The sequence below is a fragment of the Phocoena phocoena genome, chromosome 15 (assembly GCF_963924675.1).
Source record: "Phocoena phocoena chromosome 15, mPhoPho1.1, whole genome shotgun sequence".
Lineage (NCBI taxonomy): Eukaryota > Metazoa > Chordata > Mammalia > Artiodactyla > Phocoenidae > Phocoena > Phocoena phocoena.
In genome coordinates, this window is record NC_089233.1 from 25591708 (window position 1) to 25614675 (window position 22968).

At 43.4% G+C, this 22968-nt stretch overlaps 1 protein-coding gene and 1 non-coding gene across 5 annotated transcripts in view; one reads left to right on the forward strand and one right to left on the reverse strand.

Moving 5' to 3' along the window:
• Positions 1 to 11058: 11058 nt before the first annotated feature.
• MARF1 (meiosis regulator and mRNA stability factor 1) overlaps positions 11059 to 22968 on the forward strand; it is a 40577-nt gene continuing 28667 nt past the window's right edge. Inside the window, exons 1-7 of one of the 4 annotated variants that reach the window (XM_065892051.1) lie at positions 11059 to 11094; positions 14775 to 14976; positions 17118 to 17801; positions 18557 to 18731; positions 19812 to 20038; positions 21105 to 21222; positions 21781 to 21953. In XM_065892051.1, coding sequence (XP_065748123.1) covers positions 14833 to 14976; positions 17118 to 17801; positions 18557 to 18731; positions 19812 to 20038; positions 21105 to 21222; positions 21781 to 21953 — 1521 coding nt within the window. In that variant the 5' untranslated portion in view covers positions 11059 to 11094; positions 14775 to 14832. Of the gene's footprint in view, positions 11095 to 14774; positions 14977 to 17117; positions 17802 to 18556; positions 18732 to 19811; positions 20039 to 21104; positions 21223 to 21780; positions 21954 to 22223; positions 22233 to 22968 lie in introns of those variants that run through there. The other 3 variants (XM_065892049.1, XM_065892052.1, XM_065892050.1) reach the window with 3 other exon arrangements.
• LOC136135756 (small nucleolar RNA SNORA25) lies at positions 14558 to 14684 on the reverse strand. The gene has a single exon (XR_010656601.1). It is a non-coding gene; the product is annotated as a small nucleolar RNA SNORA25 (small nucleolar RNA).

A 22968-nucleotide genomic window follows, 5' to 3' on the forward strand; every position in this document is an offset into this window, starting at 1 on the left:
ACAGCTGATCTTTAATGGGGAAAAAAAATTCCTAGACTTTATGTTGGATTAAATGTGGCAAAAAACATTGCCAAAAAACTAAAACTAAACCCAGACAAAATACAGCCCACCTACACATTACATTCCATGGATAAACCTACCAGTGGGCTTCCCTGGTGGCGCAGTGGTTAAGAATCTGCCTGCCAATGCAGGGGATGCAGGTTCAAGCCCTGGTCCGGGAAGATCCCACATGCTGCGGAGCAAATAAGCCCGTGCGCCACAACTACTGAGCCTGCATTCTACAGCCCGTGAGCCACAACTACTGAAGCCCGCGCGCCTAGAGCCCGTGCTCCACAACAAGAGAAGCCACCGCAATGAGAAGCCCGCGCAAGGAAACTAAACTCGCCACAACTAGAGAAAGCCCGCGTGCAGCAAAGAAGACCCAACGCAGCCAAAAATAAATAAATGTACTAAAAAAAAACCTACCAGGACTTGCTGATTTATTACATTTGTGGGGGGAGGGGAGGAGAGGGGAGGATGTCTCACAGGTTCTAACTTAGGCAACCAGGTGCCACCGCCATCCCCATCACCAGAGACAGAGAATCAGAAGGAAAAGTCTTTAGGGTGAGGGGATACTGAACCCAGCTCGGGACATTTTTAATTGGACATGCCTGTGATACACCGAGATGCAACACTGGATCTGAAACTCGGGGTGAAGTCCAGGCTAACAATACAAATCTAAGAATCATGAGTTTGTAGCTGGTTCTTCCTTTTTTCTTGTGACAGAACCACGAGATAATTGAGAACTATTTATGGATCTCTGAGGAGTGTCAGTGTCTGAAAGCTGGGAAGAGAAACAGTGATCAGAGACAGAGAAACAAGTGAGAGAGATGAGAACCAGAAGAGTGAGCTGTCCCGGGAGTAGACGGTTTCAAGGGGAAAAAAGAGAATGTTCCACAATATCCAAGATGCAACAGAGAAGCTGGTAAGGTAAGGACTGGGAAATATCCACCCACAAGACTTGGCAAAATGCCGGTCACTGGTGATGTGGGCAAGAATGGTTTCAACACAGGGAGGAGGGATAAACAGGGTGGAGGAGTAACTAGGAGGTGAGGAAGAGGAAGTAGGTGGGATTTTGGAGAACTGGGTATGAGAAGAAAAGGAGACACATTAGACAGTAGCCAGAGGGAAGTGATGATAAGGGCCTGGACTCAGGATTCAGAGCTATCCAGAGCAGAGGTTAGGGAACAAATTTCTATTAACAGTTATCAGTCTATGGACTCCCAGCTGATAAAGCCTCTCAATGTAACAGCTTATTTTCTCAATTTATTTAAGACTCTGAGCTTGTCAAAAGGTCATTAGGAATCCAAATGAGATCTCTCCAAAGTCCCTTCTTCCCCTCAAGCTAGCTCATGGTTCTGTCTCTGGGGACAACAGAATGAACACAACCCCTCAATCTGCAAGACATAACTAACAAGCTGTGTATCTGGCTAAATATACAAATAATTCCACTAAATATGTCAGTGCTGACATGGACACAATCACCAACTTCTTTATCCCTGGTAGAAACTGAACAATGATACCTACATCCGAGCACAGTACTTACTGATAACTCTACATTTGTTAGGACCTGTATTCACACCACTTCCTCCAAATTTCTCTCCCTTCCCTAATTCAGAGAAAACATGCCATGTCCCCACCCACTCCCTTCTGGGGAACAGAGCTTCTCTGAAAGCTTGACTAAAGCAGAGAAGCTGGATGGAGTAGAAAATTGTTAATTTGATTTTTTTTTCCAGTCCATCATTCCTTCTTCCATCTTTCTGTAACAGCACCCCAACATTCCCTTGGGGAAACCAATTCTACACTCCTTCCATGGGGCTCAGATGGACTTGACATCATCTTCTGCATCTGGGAGAAGGCATGTGACTACTCATACCGCCAGCATAATCGGTAGCGGGCTCAGAGGTGGGCCTAACCCAAGCTGAACCAATGACAAGGATCAGCCTAATCCAAACTGAGCCAATGATTGGCTCAGGGGTGCACATAACCCAAGCTGAGCCAATGAGTGTCCAGGCCCAGGCCTTTCACAGAGCTATCAAGAAAGAAACTCTCTGGAGTTGTTAACTAACCTTACTGTAGTAATTATTTCACAAAATATACGGCTCAAACCATCACATGCTACACCTTAAACTTACACAACGTTATATGTCAATTATATCTCCATAAAGCCCGAGGGGGAGGGAGAAGAAACTCTTTCCATTAGGGTTCGTGGTGGTCATCTTGCTATCACAAGGGAGGAGCCTGCCTGAGAATGAAGCCAAAACAAAGGAAAGCAGGGCCAAGAAGTGGAGAGACTGGGTCCTGACAATATCATTCGGACACCTGGGTCCAGTTATTCCTGATTTAAGGTTAGGAGAGATAATCAATTCCCTTTCTTGGTTGGACCAGTTAGGTCTGGATTTCTGCTACAAGAGAGGCCTAATTAACATTTGGAGTGAAAGATCTTGTTTGCTGAAAGTACAAAGGATAGAGCACCTAGAGTGTAAATAACAGTAATTACCGTGGTGACAGGTAAGGGTAAACCTAATTCTGGTAATCCTTGCTCAAGCCGCAAGCTCTAATGAGCCCAGAGCTCATCTAGTATGGGGTCACCAAACCAATGTCTATATCGTTAAGAGACCAGAGCCCATGCAACTGTAACTGTGTGGCCATTGATGATCACATTGAGGACAGTCTCAAATGCACGGTATGGGAGGAATTCTGTGTACAGGAGGGTGAGAAAGTGAGGAACTCGGAAAAATGAATGTACACGGACTTTTCCTGATGTTTGGAAACAGATCACGTCCAAGTTCAACGTCATGAGTCCCTGCCTACTTCTCTAAACATTTCCTACAGCCCTACCCCTCACTCGCTTACGCTGCAGCCACACTGCCTTCTTTCTGTTCCTTGAACACACCAAGCTTGCTCCCACTCAGGGTCTTTGAACTGGCTGTTTTCTCTGCCTGGAATGCTCCTCCCTCAGATCTCTGCTAGCAGATTTCCTTCCTGCTGTTCAGATCACAGCTGAACTGTCTTCCCCAGAGAGACCTTATCTGAACATCCCACCAAATACCTCCTCCAGCCCTTCACTGTCATATTAACCCCTGCTTTGTTTTATTTCATCACTTTATGAGTTTTGTTTTTGTTTTATCTTCCCCCGCTGGTATGTCAGTTTTGAGCACAGGGACCTTCACCATCTTACTTTTTTATTCCCAATTCCTTGAACAGTGCCTGGCATATAACAGGCTTTCGATAAATGCCTGTGGAAGGAACGAACACAGGGAAAGATAGAGGCTAGCCACTCGCTGGAAGGGGATGTGAGGTTAAGGAAAAGAAGCAAGAGACCCTCTGCAGGCTAGTTTATAGTTTACTTCTGTAAATCCCTAAGATACTTAACAGGATGGGGAAAACCTTTCTCCCTCAGCACCTGAGTGGCATCTCATTAACGGGAAGGGGCTGGAGGACAGGGTGCCATGTTGGAAACTACCCCCTCCCCAGGTGTACATGATAAGGAGTATCGGATACAGTTACTGGAGTTTAATAACCTTCATCCTGCAATCTTACGACAGATGAGTTTTAGAAAAGGGCTCTTTATCACAGCCAGTGAGGCTTATAACTTAAGCCTCAGTAAAGAAATGAAATTGAGATGTTTTAGGAGGCGCTTCCACTGTGACTCTAATTACAGCCCCTGCATTTTAAAAACACCCCTAGGGAAGAGAAAAACTATGCTAGAGGCTAAGAGGAAAGAAGTAACAGCTGAACCTCACTTTCTTATGAAACAGCATACTTAAAAACCTGACTTTTTTTTTTTTTTGGCCATTTGAAAATGTCTCAGAAAGTTCTAATGTGCATTACTCCCTGCCACAGATAGCAGGTAAGACAACTGGCAAAGGTTCCCCTTTTCCAGCATTATTTACTAAATTTTATCATCACCTTCTATTTGTGGTGTGTTAGGCATTTAATACATTACTTCCAAACAACTTGACCCTCTTTAAGCTGTTTAACTGTAAGGGGTAGGTAGGCAAGGCAATCACCTGGTTTCTTAGGAAGGTAAAGCAGAAACATCGTATGCCTTGGCCTTCTGCATAGGTGCAACACAGTGGCAAACCAGACCCAAGTGCAAGGGAGTCTTTGAATTCAAATTCCAGATCTCCCTGGGGTTGCCAATAGACTGGAGGTCAGTTTCAATCTTTGGTCCATGCAGTCTTTTGAAAGGCACTGTGTCAGGCAGGTGTTAATGCTTGGTCACAGCATACACAACTTTGTACCCACTATCTTAAAAGTGGATACTGCATGCATTTATTGCATCCGAGCCACAGGGATATGTCTTCCTAACTTGCGTTCTCAATACACCATCATGCCGTCATGCCCCAGTAGCTCTGTGGACAAACCTGATGGGTACCTCAAATGTATGTGCTACAGCATGCAAAAACTGGGATCAAGTGGTCCAGTAAGTACTTATTTTCTATTTTGGATAACTTAGATCTATTACTCTTACAAAAGTGTTTCAGCAAGTTTTGGGGGGCGGCTATTTTCCATGATCAAACCTAACAGGAAAGTCTGAAAACACACTTGAGACACACACCTTTGATTTCAAAACTCTAGAAAAAACAAAGCCTTTCTCAGCTCTCCTCTGAGTGAAGAAAGCCAGCACAGCTGGTCAGGAGCAACACACACATATAAACCATCAGGAATTAACGGCCCTTCTCCACCCCAACTCCAATCCCTCCCAATCAAAACACATGGAAGAGCAGAAGGGAAAGGGAGAAAAAGAAAGAAACTGCCAGAGGCTGGCACATGCTCCCACGGCTTCTACGTTATGACGCAGGCTTTGCATTTTGCAGAAGTGACATTACTGGGGCAAAATCAGTCAAGAGTCAGCAGGTCTGACTTCTATCTCGGTGCTTTCAAAGTCTGTTATGATCTAGCTACCAGAATACCTCACTAGGCATGCAAGGACATATGCTCAAGGGTGTACACCATCATTGACTGAGGGGAAAACTGGAGGAACTTAACTGTTGACAGAGGACTGATCAGAAAATGGTGCAGTTAAGAAGTAAATATACTGGGCTTCCCTGGTGGCACAGTGGTTGAGAGTCCGCCTGCCGATGCAGGGGACACGGATTCGTGCCCCGGTCCGGGAAGATCCCACACGCCACGGAGCGGCTAGGCCCGTGAGCCACAGCCGCTGAACCTGTGCGTCCGGAGCCTGTGCTCCGCAACGGGAGAGGCCACAACAGTGAGAGGCCCGCGTACCACAAAAAAAAAAAAAAAGTAGTAAATGTACTGATATGGAAGAAAGTTTATGATATGTTAAGAAAGTGTCATTTTTGTTTGCAAATGTATCTCACTCTGCGTATACAAATAGAAGAGTCTGTAAGGATATACCAGTATGGGGGTAAGGCAGACACTGAGGTTCGAACCTGTACCTGACACTTCTCTAAGATATATATTGTTTTTTGCAGTAAGCACATATTGCTTTTGAAATTTTAAGAAGCTTAAACTTGGACAAAAAGAAAACAAATTATCCTGTCCAAGGATAATTTTTATTTTCTTGAACCAAGAGGCCAAGGAAGGAGCTTTTCCTACGGAGGCATTCCCCTCCTCTGCTCCTTTTCAAACATTTCCCAACACCTACTAAGTGCTGGGCACTGCTAAGCGAGGCAGACACAAAGCACCTATGTCAGGACTAGGTGCAAACATAGTACCAGTTGCAGGCACAAACTTTCCACATGCAGGCATGCTCGTGTTAGGGAATTATCTTGTGAGGAAGCGGAGTGTAATCTCTCTGGGCTCACACGTTCTAAAGCAAAAGAACACACTCTGGAAACAAAAATGCCATCCTAACAGAATAAGCCAAGTTAAGAAACTATTAACCAAATGGGATGAAATATACCAATCAGAGGCCTCTGACACTTCAGGAGCACAGATCATCTACATTTTTAAATTTCAAAAATGGTTAAATACCAACGCTGGGGTCAGATAACAAGGGGCTCTGGGAGTCGCTGGGATCCAATTACTCTTCAAAGTACCTTACCCATGTCCTAAAATGCCATCCTATCCTAGAATACATAAACAAAACTCGCATAGAAAATGAGAAATTTCTGTCCGGCGTGTGCTGCAAAGGTCGTTTCTTTAGAAAGGAAGTTAAAAGGGGCCTAAAGGTAGAGAGGGGCACAACATGGTAAAACCCTGGACAAAGAAATCCGGGAAGGTCGAGCCCTCGGGAGACAGCGAACTTGAGATGACTGGAGAAGATAATGTAGCTTCCCCAAAAAGCAGTATCAAGGTGATGGCGGGGTTTCCTATGACCTCAGAGAGGCAGGTGAGCCCAGCCACCGCATTCAAGCTGTAAAATAAGCGTTTTCATCCTTTATCCAATCCTTCCCCAAAGTGCTGTCAGGGGAAATCTGAACCGTCCTGCAACAGAGATCTGAGGAAAGCGAAGGGAGGAAGACCGTTCCAAACACGTTCCCAAAGGGAGGGAAGTGCCAAGGAGGAGGGAGGTTTTTGGAAAGAGGCCTGCACCGAGGGTGGAGGTGGGTGGGGACGTGGGCGGGAGGGGGGCTACGAGGAATGAGGGGCGGTGGGGGGCAGCAGAAGGCAATGGCGAGGACTGAAGGGCAGAAAAATGAGCGAGAAGGGAGACCAGGGGAGTCGGGGTGGGAGGGAACAGGAGGGCAGAGTGGCCGGGCCGCGGGGACCCGGGACGTGGAGAGCAGAAGGACCGAGGAAGTCTAGGACGGAGGGGAGGGCAGCGGGGTCGGAGAGAGGCGAGCGCAGAAAGAGAAAGAAAGCTGGCAAGGGTGAGGAACCAGGCGCGAGGGACACGAGGGTGTGAAGGCACAAAGTTAAGAAGGCAGGCTCCAGGGAAGCGCGATTTTCGAGCCCAGCACCTGGGAAGCGACGCGCAAGTGAGGGGCGCGCCAGGGCCCCTGCACGGCGGCGGCCCGGGGTCCCGAGAGCGTGGCGGGCGCCGGGGCGGGCAGAAGAGTTTCCCGGCGGCCGTGGCGGTGGCGACGGCGCTGGCAGCCCCCGAGAACTCCCCACCCCGGGGGCCGCAGCTCCGCACTTACCCGGGTCCGGCTGTGAGGAACCGCGACGGCGACGGCAGCGGCTGGGGGCGGTGCGCCCCGGGCCTCCAGCCCCCGCCCCCGCGCCCGCCCCCGCGCCCGCGCCCGCGGCCGGCGCCGCCCATTGGCTGCCGCGCCACGGGACCGCGTCTGCCTCGGCCAATCAGCGCCGAGCAGCGCCTTTTGGAAACTTTTTTCCCAGGGCCCGGGCGCGGCATGGCCACGCGGCGGCCCTGGGCGGGCTGGCGGGAGGGGCCCTGGGAGGCTCCCGCTGCTGGGCAGGGTTCTGGCCCGCCTTGGAGGCTAAAGGGTGTTCCCTGGACACCGGGGGAACGGGCTGGGATTTGCGGGCCACGCACTTCAAGAAAATATGACTCGCTCCCCTTGACAGCGGTTGCATTTTCCTGTTCTTGGCTTTTCCCCAAAGCAGATAGAAGGACAAAGATCTAGGTCCAGTGAGGATAAGCAATGCCCCAGGTCCTCCCCACAACTTTACAACCAATATAAAATTTTCTTTTTTTTTAAGACCTTTTGATGTGGACCATTTTTAACATCTTTATTGAATGTGTTATAATATTGCTTCTATGTTATGTTCGGTTTTTTGGCTGGGAGGCATGTGGGAATCTTAGCTCCCCCACCAGGGATGGAACCCCAACCCGGAACCCACACGCTCCCTGCATTGGAAGGCAAAGTCTTAATCACTGGACTGCCAGGGAAGTCCCACAACCAATATAACAATTTTCACATCATTATCTTCTTCTTCAAAGGCAGCAAAACTCCTTTACAGGAGTTTGTTTTCGAGGCTGGCTTTGAATCCTTGCTCTGTCCCTTAGTAGCTGTGTGATCTTGGGCAAGTTATTCTCTCTGTGACTTACTTTACTCATCTATAAAATGGGGTTATGCAGAGACGAAATGAGTCAACTTGGCATTTGCAAAACGTTTAGGACAGTGCCTAAGCACATAGTTAAGTACAATCTATGTAGTGATCGTGATTTTTCAATTGGTTATCTAGGTCAGGCATAATGCTAACTTCTTGATGTTCACCAACGAATATTTATTGAACACTCACTTATATCAAAATAAATGTCAGACAAGACACCTGTCCTCAAAGGGCTTATAGTACTAAAAGGACACTAAATCAGCAAACAGAAACAGTGAAATAATGTCAGATGCTAATAAGTGCTATGACTAAAGCAAGGTCATATGATAGAAAGGGGCTGGGGAGGGGTCCCTGCAGATAGAATGTCAGGGAAAGCCACTCTACCAGGTGACAATGGAGCTGAGACCCAGATGATGAGAACCACAGGAAAGCACTTTTATGGTCCTCGTTTTAAAGCTGAGAAAAGGGTGCAGGAAGTTAAATGCATTGCCCAAGGTTTCACAATTAATAAACAACAAATCAGACTTCAAAGCTGGGTCTGTTTGACTCCTACACTGGTGCTCTTCAGCACAATGCTACAGGCAGAGATCTTAGCTGCTTTGAGGCCCCCAACCAGTCATAGAATCCCTCCTGCATCCCTGCCATGGTTAAGAATGACCTGTAATTCTACTTCGACTCCTTGCTACTTCCTGAAAGAAGCTCAGAGATGCAAAAGGGAACTACCACTTACATCAACGGGGTTAAGTATCAAAGTGTCTTTTAGGAAACTTCCATCCTGGCCCCAAATGCTAATAAATCATTTGCACGCCCTTGACACTTTCCAGAGCCTCACCATTCTGTGAGGTTTCTGGGCAGAGAATAATCACCCCAGTTTAAAGATAAACTGAACCACAAGTTGATGAGCTATCAGTACTGACTACATGACATTAAATCATTTAAACCAGTTGATTTTCAATTTCCTTCATTTTTCCATTAAAAATAAAAGGGAGAAGATATTGAAATGATTATCATTAAACTCCTCTTCAGGAATAGGTGTTTAGGTAAATGGGTTTGTTATTGGATAAAACCTTTAAAAAATGAAAGGGAAATTTTGGTATACTTTAAAACTTTTTTCTCTCTATTCAATTTGTTTTCCTTGTAGCTTTCAGATATTAATGAGCAGAAAGTTGGGTTTCTCTTGCTTAAATTCTACCATCATAATTTATTATTTCAAAACACTAAACTTTTCATTAGCCTTCCATTTAGTATGATTGATAACATTTTTATTTACTGCATTTACTTACTGACACCAGGCACAGCTCTGGACTTGAAAGAATGCCAAGCAATGTCAAACAAAATGTGTCTGATCTTTATTTTATGGCTACAACCTTTTTTAAAAAGCAATTTTAAAATCCACAATTATTTTGTTTCCTTTTTATATTTTTAGTTAGTACTGTCTGTGTTCAGAGATACTCAACTAGAATGAAAAGGAGAGAAAAAAATCTCTAAAGAGAAGCATATTTTTTGGTACTGTGAAAAAAACAAAACGCTAGAAACAGGGTTGCTTTTCATCTGTTCTAATTCCCACTTGGAGAATACTACCACACACAGACACAATGAAGATTTACTCAGCAGTAATAAATACCTAAGCAGGCAGATGATGTGTGGACTTGTCATCTGCCTTCTGGAAATGGAATACAAGCACAAAGGGTTCTTCAGCTATGTGTTTGATCTTGCCCTCCACAATACCTGTCTACAAGGACGTCTACAGGGATGTATCAGCTTCCCCTGAAATCTCCCCCACTTAATGTGGATTGCCTCATGAAGTTGCCTCACAGTACAGACTTCAGGGGGAAAAAAGTTCTCTTTTGGCAATTTTTACTTGCTGATCCTTATGCAAAGTTAACCTGTTTCTTAGCAAACTTCAGAAATAATCTTTTACATAGCATTCGGCTATTGCATCGTAAACTGTCTAGATTTAAAATATATATGCTTTGTTTTTCTCCCAATTTGCAACAGGAAATAGTGAGTAGCTGGTAGTTTCAGAAATGTCCGTTGTGCCTACTTAAAAACAATTAAAAAAAATTTTCAAATATAAGTAAAGAATCTGAAGCAAAAAAACCCAAAACAAAAACCCCCCAAAACCAAAAAACCCCAAACATGGCAAATCTAGTCACCAAAAACACAAGCTGTTACTGGCTTCACATGGCTTTTGCAACTATAAAGTCTCCTTTTTGCTCACCTAAGTGGACACTGGAAAAGTTGTAATCATTTGCAACGAGCTTTGGACCAGGACTTAAAAAAATCACGTTTTCTTACTTAAGTCACGAGGACCTCTTAATTGTTGGTGACAAAATCCAGCCTAGTCTTGGCACAGGCTTTCTTTTTGCCAGCTGGATCACAACTTCTCGAGGCGCCCTGCCGGCCCGAAGGACCTCGCGGGCAGCCCAGTTGGCAGTTATTTTTTTCTCCACTCGCCGCTAGGTTGCACTAGATGAAGGATGCTGTAGCAAATATGCGTCATTTAATTTAAAAAAAAAAAAAAAGTAGGGTCATCACGTGACAAGAGTAAGAGAGAAAAAAAGCCAAAACGATCAGGTTTTTCATCAAAATCCCTTTTAAGTCGCCTTCCCTCAAAAGCCCGAAAGAGCTGAACGGTGACAAATCCCGGTTCGCAGATTTTTTCCCCGGGTTCCACCTCACAAGCACCCTAAATCTCCGCTTTCAGGTTCCTTCCCACGCCACAACGATAAGCCAGCGGCAAGGCTTTCTTAAACTGTTGGTTTTCGCCAAAAATGCCGGGGTAGGCCCCCGGGAAGGTCCCTATTTAGGGGTTTATCGGGAGGGGACTGAGCCTGACGAGGCTGCAGGGCCGCGAGGCCCCGCCCCCCCCGGGGTTCCCAGCACGCCCCGCGCGGGGAGGACGCGGCGGCGGGGGAGGGGCGGAGGAAGGGGCGGAGGCAGGGAGGAGAGAAGGGCGTCGGTTTTGCGACAGGGGCGGTGCGGTGCGGAAGCGGAAGTGGAGGGTGCGCTTGGCGGCGGCGGCGGGAGCTGCGGAGTCGGGAATCAAAACAAAGGGCCTGGGGGGGGTGGGGGGAAGGCGGTGGGGCCGGAATGTGAGCGGAGGTGGAGCCGGCGGCTGAGGTGAGTTTGCTGGCAGCGCTGGGAAGTAGTCCCCGACGCGTCCAGTGCTCTGGGGCCACGAGGCTGGAGAGGGGGAGAGCGTCCCCTCCTTTTGCCTGTTGCCGGCGGGGGTGGGGGAGGTTGGCTGGTATGAGGGGAAGGAATGTGACCCACCGGGCAAGCCCCCGCTACAGGTTCGAGTTGTCTGCCTTTCGGGTCAATTCACGACTGTCATTGCAGCGCCTCTGCTGCCCTTTGGGGGAGTTTGGCTCCCTGCCCACACTTGTCTCCTTTCTCCCTTTGGGGCCCTCCAGGTGTGGAGAGCAACCCTTCTTGTTGGAAGTTTAAGAGAGGAAGAGAACAGCTGGTGTTTTTGCAACCCTCCCGCCCCCCAGCGTTTTGCACCCTCCTCGGTCTATCAGCACTCCCTAGGGTGTAGCCTCTGGCTTGACTGAGCGTTGAGTTGTCTTAGGACTTGAACCACTCCCAATAATTGTACTGCGACACTGTGATACACCTTTTAGAGTTTCCCTGGCACCTTTCTGTTATTACCTAGAGCTTTCAAGTTACATCTTTTGCACTTTCTAACATCTCTGAGCATAAATATTCTGTTTTGCATACAGGGAAACTGAAACCTAAATGGGCTTCTGAGGCATTTATTGAACTTTGCATTCATTCACCAGTTGTTGGTGGGTGCCAGACACTGTGCTAGGTGCAGGAGATACAATAATGAATAAGAAAACATGATCCATATGTACTACCATGGAGTTTATATTTACGTGGGGGAGACAGATAATAAAAAAGCAAGCAACTAAGATAATTTTAGGAAGAAGAACTGTGAAAAACAACAGAAATACCCAGGAATGGGATGCGGTGATGTGGGGTGTTGAGGACTAGATTGGGTGTTGAGAGAAGGCCACTGCTAAATTTTCTACTTTGTCTCATTTAATACAAACAACAACCTATGAAGGTGCTACTATTACCATCAGGCCCATTTTACAGATGGGATCTGAGGTTCAGAGAGGTTGCGCGTTGTCCAAAGCTGCACAGATAGGAAGCGGCAGAATTGGGGATTGATAGGAGGACAGTCTGATGTCACAGTCTGGGCTCTCAACCACTATCTGAATTGCTCAAAGACTGAGAGATAATGGCGGAAGTGAGACTTCCACTCAAATCAAACAGAACTTGCTTTGAATACCTGAATTACATCATGTAATTCCCAGGAATATTTAGGAAAACTTCCGGGTGCAGGCCACTAACAAGCTAATACGTTTATACTTTCTGTTGCTCGTGTTGAGCGATACCAGAGGTACCTTGGTGTGATAGAAAGAGGTGGACAAGCCTGGTTCTTTTCCCTTTCTATTGTGTGATCTTGGTCAAGTTACATAATTTCATTTAACTTCTGTTTCTCCTCTGTAAAAATGTGGCTAATTTCTCCCTTGTCTTTCTCACAGATTTACTGTGGGAAAAAAGATGACATAAATGGATTGCAGTGTCTGGTTGTTTCCTTCATTGTATGCCTTGTGCCAAGCACAGGCTTACTACATAGTAGATACTAAGTAAATATTTGCTGAATGAGGAAATAAATAATGTTAAACAAAAAAGCTTTGTAAACTGTATTTTACTTGACACCTTAGCTCACTTTCAGGATTGGCCTTGAAGGGGCTTGAGAGAGCATGTTGAAGTTGTGTATGTCGTGAACATCACAAATTCTTAGGCTCTAGAGAGAAGATAGGGTATATGAGGTCTGTATTTAATAGGAAGAACAAGTACCATAATTTACTATCATTGTGGCAGTTAACTCCATCTCTGTCTCCACATTAGCTCCAGTTTTTGTAGGTAAATAGCTGCTTTATTCATTCCCTCATTCAACAAATATTTCCTTAGTATATACTATGTAGGAGCCCCGTGCTTGGCACAAGCCATACAGCGGTGAAGACAAACAGATGGGGGCATCTTTTATCTGATTTTTTCCCCCCATAGTAATGCTTTGAGGTGGGCAGGGGAGAAATTAGGCACACTTGACTGAGGAAGAAACTGAAACTTAATAAAGTTTTGTAGCTTCTACATAAGGGCCAAATAGTAAATATTTTTGGCTCTGTAGGTATATGATCTACAGTCTCTGTTGCAAATAATTAACTCTGCAGTTGTAGTGCAAACATAGCCATAGGACTTCAATAAGCTTGGCTGTGTTTCAAATACAACTAGTCGTAGACACCGAAATCTGAATTTCATGTAGCTTTGTCACAAAATATTGTTTTGATTTCTCCCAAGAATTAAAAAATGTGAAACACATTCTTAGTTCGCAGGCCATTTAAATACAATTAGTGGGCCTGTTTTGGCTATAGTTTTAGGCAGTAGTTTGCCTACCCCTGCTTTTTGTGATTGGTTTTCCTGTATCTTAGACATAGTGCTTATATAGTCATCTCTCCCCTCATTGGACTATGTAGATGTTGAAATCTCTTGAAAAGAGCATCTTATCAGGGAGATAGCTAAAAGAAATTCTTCTCTATATGCCCAGAAATTTCTGAAAGATAAATTAATAATCTTAAAATGGCCATTGTCAGTAAGAGTAGGAGGTGGTTGGGGCATGGTGGCGAGGGCTTGGAAATGAGACTTCCTTGTCCTTACCACTGGCAGGCCGCCTCTGTGTCCAATGGCTACTACTGATTGGATCTGCTTTTATCGTATCATTTAAGACTTGTAGAGTGTTGTTGCTCTGGAGTAGATAAGAGCACATCTGGGACTTGAGATTTCTCTGTTAGATTTTTGGTGGTATAGCAGATTCCACTTTCATAACAAGTAAACTAAGAGGTTGGTTCGATTTGTTTTGTAGCCGAATCAAATTCAAAGACCACAGAGGTCACTTAATTTGGACCTTCAATACTCATATCAAAGACACAGTGGGATAGATTGCTCTGAAATCAATTTCACGATCTTACATAATTGGGAATGAGGACATGTGGTTGTTCTTTTACTCAAATTATATGCTGTCTTCTGTTAACTTTTTGAATCTCCCAAGTAGAGTGTTTAGTGAGGGATAGTCGAGAAGAATTAAGAAATATTATATAGAAAACATCTGCTGTGGGCTGGAGGAGCTTGCCTCCAGCCAAGTGAAGAGGAGAGGTTTCTCTCCCGGTTATGCAGGTGTCCAAGATGTGGCTACTTCTCTCAAGCATGGCTGAAAAGAAATAGGGCTCGTCCAGAGTTCATTTTTGTTTGAAGACCTATGAAACGTAAGGAATGGAAGATGATAGACTTTTTAAAAAATCAGGTTGATGTAGTTAGGGTTCAAGCATAAATAGTCAACCAAGTTTACCAATTTTAGTAAGGTGTAATATGTTTTGATAGCTATTCTACTTGTGTTCCTTAAGATCTGACTTGTTGGGAGCCATTGCACCATAATTTTTTTTTCTTAACTTGGAAGACATTTACATTTATTTTTACTTTCCCACATCACTAATCCTGGATATGAGTGGCTAAATCTTGTATCTCCATCAGGAAAACATAGCACCACTGAGTGGCTGTTACATCCTATGGAAAACTCAGTCTTTGGTCACAGCATTAAGAGTTCCTGGATTTGGTCCCATCAGCCCTCTTTGCAATGACCTATACACCATAAATATAGTTGTAGTCTCAGATTTCAGTAATAAAATTTGTACTTATGCAAATAAATAATATTTAAATCTCATTCTTAACAGGGTGGAAGAATGAAAGAAAAGAAAGATGAAAGAATGTTGAACCACTTTGTATGGCTGTATGATGGAAGGAAACGGAACTGAGAACTCCTGCAGTAGAACACTTGGATGGCTTCAACAAGATAATGATGCTAAGCCATGGCTTTGGAAATTCTCTAATTGCTTTTCTCGTCCTGAGCAAACGTTGCCACTTAGTCCCCAAACGGTAACTATGTGCAAGACTAAGGACATAGCAAATTCTTAATGCAAATAGATGAGAGATCCATTTGGTCTGGTTCAGTCTCTCTCCCTGGAGTCTGTGCTAAATTTTCTCTTGCATCCTGCTTATATTACTCCTTGTAGCACATTATTGTAATTCCTGACTCAATGAAGGCACAATTTTTTAACTCCTGTACTTACACACTAAGCAACAATAGATGCTTTAAATATTTGATGTTAAAATTTTGGAAAGATTTGTTTCTCATTAACGTCACAGATTCCAAAGACAAAATCCACATTGTAGAGTAAGACCGGAGGAAAGTACAAAATAGATATTGTTTTACGGTAGCCTTCTGAGTTTTGTGTCTTAAAATCAAGGAAAGATTGATAGGATTTGTTGATAGTCTTTTTCTGTTCAAGATTTCTCTTGAATATTTAAATATGTCTAGAACTTTTTCTTTTGTCTTTTTGTAGTGATTTTGACGTTTTCTGATTTTATTTCCTTCATCGTTATCACTTTTTTTTTTGCTATTGTACTTGGGATTTAAATGAGACTTTACTATGAATTTATATAAGGGTATTGATAATGACTTTTAAAAAAAATCTATTCCCTGTCTTCTCCAGTTTTCCATTATATAGTTACCTTTGTCGCATGGCATCAGTAATTGGAGTTATTTCAGAAGTATTTTACCTCAGGGACAGTTTGCACTGAGGGCTGGCAGCTCAAGCAGGGTCCTGGGGTGGCAGATATAGCCCTAACAGAGTCACAGGACACGGAATTGCACTGTCACCTTTACAGATCCAGAATCTCGATTTTGTCAGTGGTACCCAGAATTGAGTACGTTCAGGAAGACCAACTCAAGTAACCCTGCCCATAAGAGCCAGATCTATATAAATCATAATGCCAGTGAGTTAATTTCCAGCCTGAACTGTAATTATCAAGAGGGCAGAACACACTGCTTGTTGGCTGGTGAGACCATTGCTATTACCTCCCTTTTAGGAAAAGTAACTGAAAATCCAAATTTCTCCCGTATTAGTATACCCTCCCATAGCAGAAGGACTGAAATCATAGCAGTCAGATGAACCTTTCTATGCTCTAAGGGATGAGCATGTCTCAATCACTATATCAGGGCATCCCCTTCATCTTAATAGTGCCTGCACTCAGCCAATAAATGTTGTTGATTTGTCGGATCCCCTTTCAGTGGCCAGGTACTCTGCTGAGTGCTTTATGTTTACTATTTAATTTTATCCTTCTAACAAATGTAGTAGGTCCATTCTGTTGTTCCCAGTTGAAGGATGGTAAAATTGAAGCATAAAGAGGTTAGGTTAAGTCACTTACCCAAGGTCATAAAACTATTTAGTATCATCTTCAAACCCAGGTCTCTGACACCAATGCAATGCTATAACCTCTATAAGCATACCAGCCTCATGTGTCTATGTTACAGGCATATGACAAACTATTTCTCTTTTATCTTTTTCCCAGATAGTTTTCTAATTACTCTAATTCTTTCCACTGGTTACAAAATAATTGTTGGCATTATGGCTTTAGGTCATGATACCCCAGGGTTTGCTAAATGTCATCAGCAACACGTTTAAAACCTATTCATGGATGGGCCACTTGGGCAGATGGCTGAGCTCATCCGTAGTGCTTGATACCTTCTCCCCTGGAGGACCTTACTAAAACCACCTAGCTCTGACTGCACAAACTATTAAGTATTTTCCTCAAGGCGCTTTGCTTATAAGCCGTCTTTAGTGAATACTTTTATGACTGTGTTGTTTTTCATACCACCTATTTTGTCTTCAGAAGACACTGAGAGGCAAGGGGAAGTTATCAAAGGGAAGACACTGAGACATGGTTGGTTAATCAGGCTTGTTGAATATGTAAACAGACCCTCTCCCCAAGTCTCTTAAAATTCAGGAAGGACACAGTTGTAATTTTAGTTGTCTGTTTCAATGTTCACCTCCTGCTGAAGAATGCTCCTGGTTTTAGCTGCCGTTCCATTTTTGTGGTTGTGATTTTGTGTGGTTATGACGGAGTGATGTATATAGGTTTGAACACTGTTTCCATTTTTTAATGCAATCAGATGTGAGTAACCCCAAGTCACTAGCCTCATAAAATTAATTTGTGTTCTGGTTTTCTTTTCTCAGAAAGATTACATGGAGAACAAGAAAGTTGCTGTGGAATTAAAGGATGTACCATCTCCCCTTCATGCTGGCTCTAAACTTTTTCCAGCAGTCCCACTTCCAGATATCCATTCTCTTCAGCAACCTAAAATACAGCTTTCAACTGTCCCCAAAGTAAGCTGCTGTGCCCATTGCCCTAATGACCCCTCCACTTCGCCAATGCGTTTTGGTGGTGGCGGTGGCGGAGGGACTGGTAGCTTGATTCCCCCAGGCGCACTGTTAGACTCGCAAAGCACCAGGACAGTCACGTGTCAGGTGGGGTCAGGGTTTGCTTTCCAGTCTGCATCTTCACTCCAGAGTGCCTCAGCTAGGAACAGTTTGGCCAGCGTTGCAAGTGACTTTCCCAGCATGTGTCTAGAAAGTAATCTCTCTCCCTGCAAACACCTGCCCTGTTGTGGAAAGCTCCATTTCCAGTCATGTCATGGTAATGTGCACAAGCTGCATCAGTTTCCAGCTCTCCAGGGCTGCACCTCCTCCGCTGGCTATTTCCCCTGTTCTGATTTCACAAGTGGGGCTCCCGGGCACTTGGAAGAGCACATTTCACAGTCGGAGCTAACGCCTCACTTATGCACCAACTCTTTGCACCTAAATGTGGTACCTCCGGTTTGTTTAAAGGGCTCACTTTACTGCGAAGACTGCCTCAACAAGGTTTGTATCTTTTTATTTGTTATGTTGGTGCAGCTAAGGTTTGAGGAATGACTTTTTTAAAATACTAATGGATATATCTTGAAAAAAATCTTTTTTGTGAGTGGGGTCAAAGACTCTTTCGTGATGTGGCTTTCTCCCCATCAGCATAACTCCTTCTGGTCCTGAAAGAAAGCAAAGGGTAAAATGGGGGGGACCATTCAAAAAAGTACAGAGTAATTATTTAGTTTATGCTCTTAGAGTCTCCTGTAATAAATCTACTTCTTACATGTGAACCTAGCTTGGCAAAGCCTCGTGTTCTGTTCAGTCTTTAAAGGCTAGAGCACAATTGTGATTTCTTATAGCTAACACTCACTTGATACATGGACCCATTCTTGTAAAACTGCATGTTGTCCCTTTGTAATAATTTGGGGAACTTGAAACTTGGTCTCAGTCACACCCAGTGTTCAGGTAAAGACGTTACTTCCTTTTATGTAAAGTGTGTCTGAGGGTCTCCACCGTAGCAGACACATGGCCCAGAATGTAAAGGTCTGATCATGTGAATATCTTCCCTGATCATTTCAAGTCACTTTGGAAGTGAGTTTATGCATTGGTAGCTGATAGTTCTGGGAAAGGTGATTTGAAAATACGTTTTATCAGAGATTAGCAGGTGGAAAGGAGAAACACTTAGAATGTGTTTTCAGTTGTTATGTGTAACTCTAGGTTCTGAAATAATGTATCTGAAACCTCCTCCTCTTTTTAAAAAAATTTTAAAACAGCCGGCAAGAAATAGTATAATTGATGCTGCTAAAGTCTGGCCAAATATACCACCTCCAAATACTCAAACTGCACCTGTTACTATTCCTCTGTGTAATGGCTGTGGAACCAAAGGAACAGGGAAGGAGACCACGTTGTTATTGGCGACCAGTCTAGGCAAAGCTGCTTCGAAATTTGGTAAATGACAGTATGGTGTAAAATGTGCATATTAGTTTTCAATACCTGATACTAACACTGCATTTAATCACCTTTAAAAAGATTCCTTGTGGTTCTAAAGCTACTGTGTGTGAGTCTCCATTTCCATCTCTTGGTAAAGATCTTTTTATCCTTATAGACCAATAGGTCAGTTGCCATTAATGTTGGGCTGATGCTATTTGAGACCAGAAGCTGTGTATAGAAAAATGAGGAGTATATTAGGAGAAATAAGTGCTGGAAGGGACTTGGTGTCAACTTAGGTTCATAATCACACTTGTTGGTTGTATGCTCCCTAGACATACTTAGTATTTAGAAAGATTTAGTAATGGCTGATGAAAAACAGTATTTGAAAACCTAAGATCATTTCCCCAAAAAGTAATTGATATATTTTATCTTTAAAAAACATTTTTTTAAAACTTGAATCAGATATGAATGCAATGTTAAAAATCATTTAAAATCAAGGACAAGGGAATTCCCTGGCGGTCAAGTGGTTAGGACTCCGAGCTTCTACTGCAGTGGGCACGGGTTGGATCCCTGGGTAGGGAACTAAGATCCAGCAAGCCCTGCGACGCAACCAGAAACAAACAAACAAACAAATGTGCTTTAAAAATAAAATAAAATAAAGGATGATAACAACTTCACGGTCCGTCTCCTCTTCATTGTTCTCCTACACTGAGTCGGTAGACAAGTGTGGGTGGAGCATGAAGGTCAGGTCTCAGAGCTGCTGCGTCCATTCACCTATGTGTTAGTGTTAAGAGGAGCATAACTGGTCAGTGTGAGAACGCCTCATGCTTTGTGATGGATTTATTGTGGGCTTAAAGTGACTTGATCTTTAGATTTGTTCTCTCCTGAAAAATGGGAATAATCACTTAGAGATACTATGGCAACTTGGGGTTGTTTGTCTTATTAGACCAGCCATTGAGGTTGGTATCCTTAAATTTAACATTAGTCAATAATTTCATTTTCCTGCCCCTAAGAATAAGAGGTAGCTACCTGTTATTTTTATTTGAATGTCTTACCTCTTTTTTACCATTGTAATTGAAAATGTTAACATTTCTTAAGGGTCACCAGAAGTTGCGCTAGCCGGACAGGTGCTAGAAAACTTACCCCCCATTGGAGTTTTTTGGGATATTGAAAATTGCTCAGTCCCCTCTGGCCGCTCAGCTACTGCAGTTGTACAAAGAATTCGTGAGAAGTTTTTTAAAGGCCACAGAGAAGCAGAATTCATTTGTGTGTGTGACATCAGTAAAGAAAACAAAGAAGTTATTCAAGAACTGAATAATTGCCAGGTAAAAAAAAAAAAGAATTTTTATCTATTTTGGTAGAAGAATAAGCATGTGTGATTTTTTTTAAGAATTCTAATTGAAAATTTGTTTAATAATATGCATTTGTGCTAAGTTTGTAAATAAAGGAAAATAGCAAAAGATTATCTCTTAATTAGGTACTAGAAATCATTTAATCATGTCTGATCTTTCAACAAGGCTGCTTATATGTGACTAGTGCTTTCCTAGTATAGTGGTTACATATGTATCACTTCCTTTGATTTTCATAACTGCTTTGTGAACAAGGCTCATAGGATTTATTATTTGGAATTTACAAATGAAAGGGCCCAAGAGGTGAAGCAACTTTTTTAAGATCATATGGCCGTAAGTGGATGAGCTTAGATTTAAATCCAGATTGTCTGACCCCAAAGTCTGTTCTCTTCAGCTGGAACCAGAATCAAGTTCTTTTGACTTTCAGACAAGTAATTCCATTGATATGCCATATCCCTGCCTAAAATTATATAGTTCTGTTCCTTGTGAAAACTAATAAATCCTATTTTGTATTGTATGTAGTTGAGGCACCTCTCAAACCTTTCCTTCCTTTGGAGACTTTAATATGAGCCTGATAGTTTTAACAGGAATAAACACATTTTAGCTCCCTTAGGGGCAGATGCCTCTCTTCTTCCACCACCTGATGGTGGAAGCCATAGACGATGAATAGAAGTGACATCAAATACAGCCCCAAATCGTACCTTAATTATATATCATACCTCTGCCACCCACAAAATTGTTGGCAAAAGATACTAGAGAGAGCTAGTTTACTTCACATTTCACTTTCTTTTCTTTATTTTCTGAAAGGGCGATGGATGAAGCAGAAAAGCAGAAGATTAGAAACTAGGGATAAGGATCCAGTTAATTTGTCTGGAGAACTGAAGTGGAAATTATTGAGATTTGACTGTAATTTTTTTCCATTCCTAAGTGGCAGTAATAATAAAAGTTTCCTCAAGAACTGTCTATTAAGAGGCGGGCAGAATGTGTAGTGATTTTCTAACCTCAGCTCTTTCTCATTTGTCCTTATTATAAATTAATGCAGGTAACCGTTGCCCACATCAATGCTACTGCAAAGAACGCTGCTGACGACAAGCTCCGCCAGAGCCTCCGAAGGTTTGCAAATACTCACACTGCTCCTGCCACTGTGGTTCTTGTGTCAAGTAAGTGTAGAAACATCTGCTAATTTCAGCTAAACTCACTGTGTGTGAATTATCATAGAAACCAAAATATGTTAAAGTAAAATGTGCCCCCAGAGACGCTGAAATACATAGGACATTTTATGCTTATCTTTGAAAACTGTTTAGAAAAAAAATGGGTCTACGTGGATTTCTGTATTTTTCTCCTTGGAACTTGATTAAGGATTCTTGCAGGGCCAAGTTTATTAAAGAAAATGTAATTTTTTTAATCCTGGGGGCCCCGTATTGCTAATTTTAAAAATCTAAGATGAAGTTGGGGCTCCTCAGAGTATTAACATTTGCTCCTTTTTACTACTGGAAGTAACGTGTCTTGGGGTTCAGTATAAGTATATGTAAAATTGTCTTACCATGTTACTCCTTCTGATATGAAATGCGTTCCTGTTCTAGAAAGGGGTGGGGGTGGCAACTTAGAATACAATCCTGCCATTCCTTCCTTCTCAGTAGATGTCATTAGAGTTACCTCTCTCTGTCAGGTGTTTCTAATGTTTGGGGATGGGGGTTGGGCTGTACCTTGTCTTTCAGCTGATGTCAATTTCGCATTGGAACTTAGTGACCTGAGACACAGGCATGGTTTCCACATAATTTTGGTCCATAAAAACCAGGCCTCAGAAGCACTGCTGCATCATGCTAATGAGCTGATCAGATTTGAAGAATTCATTTCCGACCTGCCCCCCAGGTTACCAGTAAAGATGCCAGTAAGTGGGTTTGTGTTCTTTCTGCCATATTCTAGTTGAGATTACAGAGGCTCAAGACAGCCCTTCATAAGGGGTCTCCAAGCCCAGGTGAGGCTGTTCTTTATAGTAGGCTGCCCAGATTTTGAAACAGGCCTAGAAACTTTCTTCTCTTACAGATATTCAGAGAATTGATATGTATGCATTTTGCTTTTATTATTTTCACAATGTCATAGGGAACTGACTTTCAGATTTACCTTACTGACAACCACTTGCCAGTGTCTACAAAGCTAGCAATGTTTTGTGCCAGCGGGATGGAAGTAATGGAATGAGAGTTATTACTCTTTTTGCTTCTAGGTTTCAAGGGTAAAGAATATGATGATGGTTTGCACATACTGGTGTGGTTGGAGTCAAATAAGCAGTGATAGTACAGTTGTGGCACTTAATCCTGAAGCTCCAGCAGGCCTCTGAGCCTGTTTTCTATGGTTGTGGTCCCTGGCATGCATGGGCACAATGAGGAGTAGTGGTCGCTACACCTGTAGCCTGGTAAGCCACTTGACAGGAGAAAGTGCACATGTTTCCAGCAGGCTGAGTATTTCTCATAGTCTTGTTTAGGATAAGAATGTTTACTGCAACACTGAGCTTGTGTTTAAGCTGTCTGGAGACTATATGTGCAACTTTTAAACAGTAATAACAGAGAGGAGCTATAGTGTGGATGGTCCAGAAGGGTGGGCAATCCCATTCATGAAATGCAGTTTTAACGTATTTTAATAACTTTAGGATTACTGAAGCACTTTAGGAATGATCTCACCCAACCTCCTCATTTTAGAGAGGAGGAAGTCAGCACTTAGAAAAAGTAAGCAAGCCGCTGGAGGTCCCACAGCGTGATGGCAGCAGAACCGAGACTGCCCCCCCCCGCCCCGCCCCCAGATTCAGGCATTTGCATTGCTGGCCCCACTGCATTGCCTGATACCCAACAAGATCAGAGCCTGGCCGGAGATTAAACACATGCTAAGGATAATCCGCAGTTGGGGATACC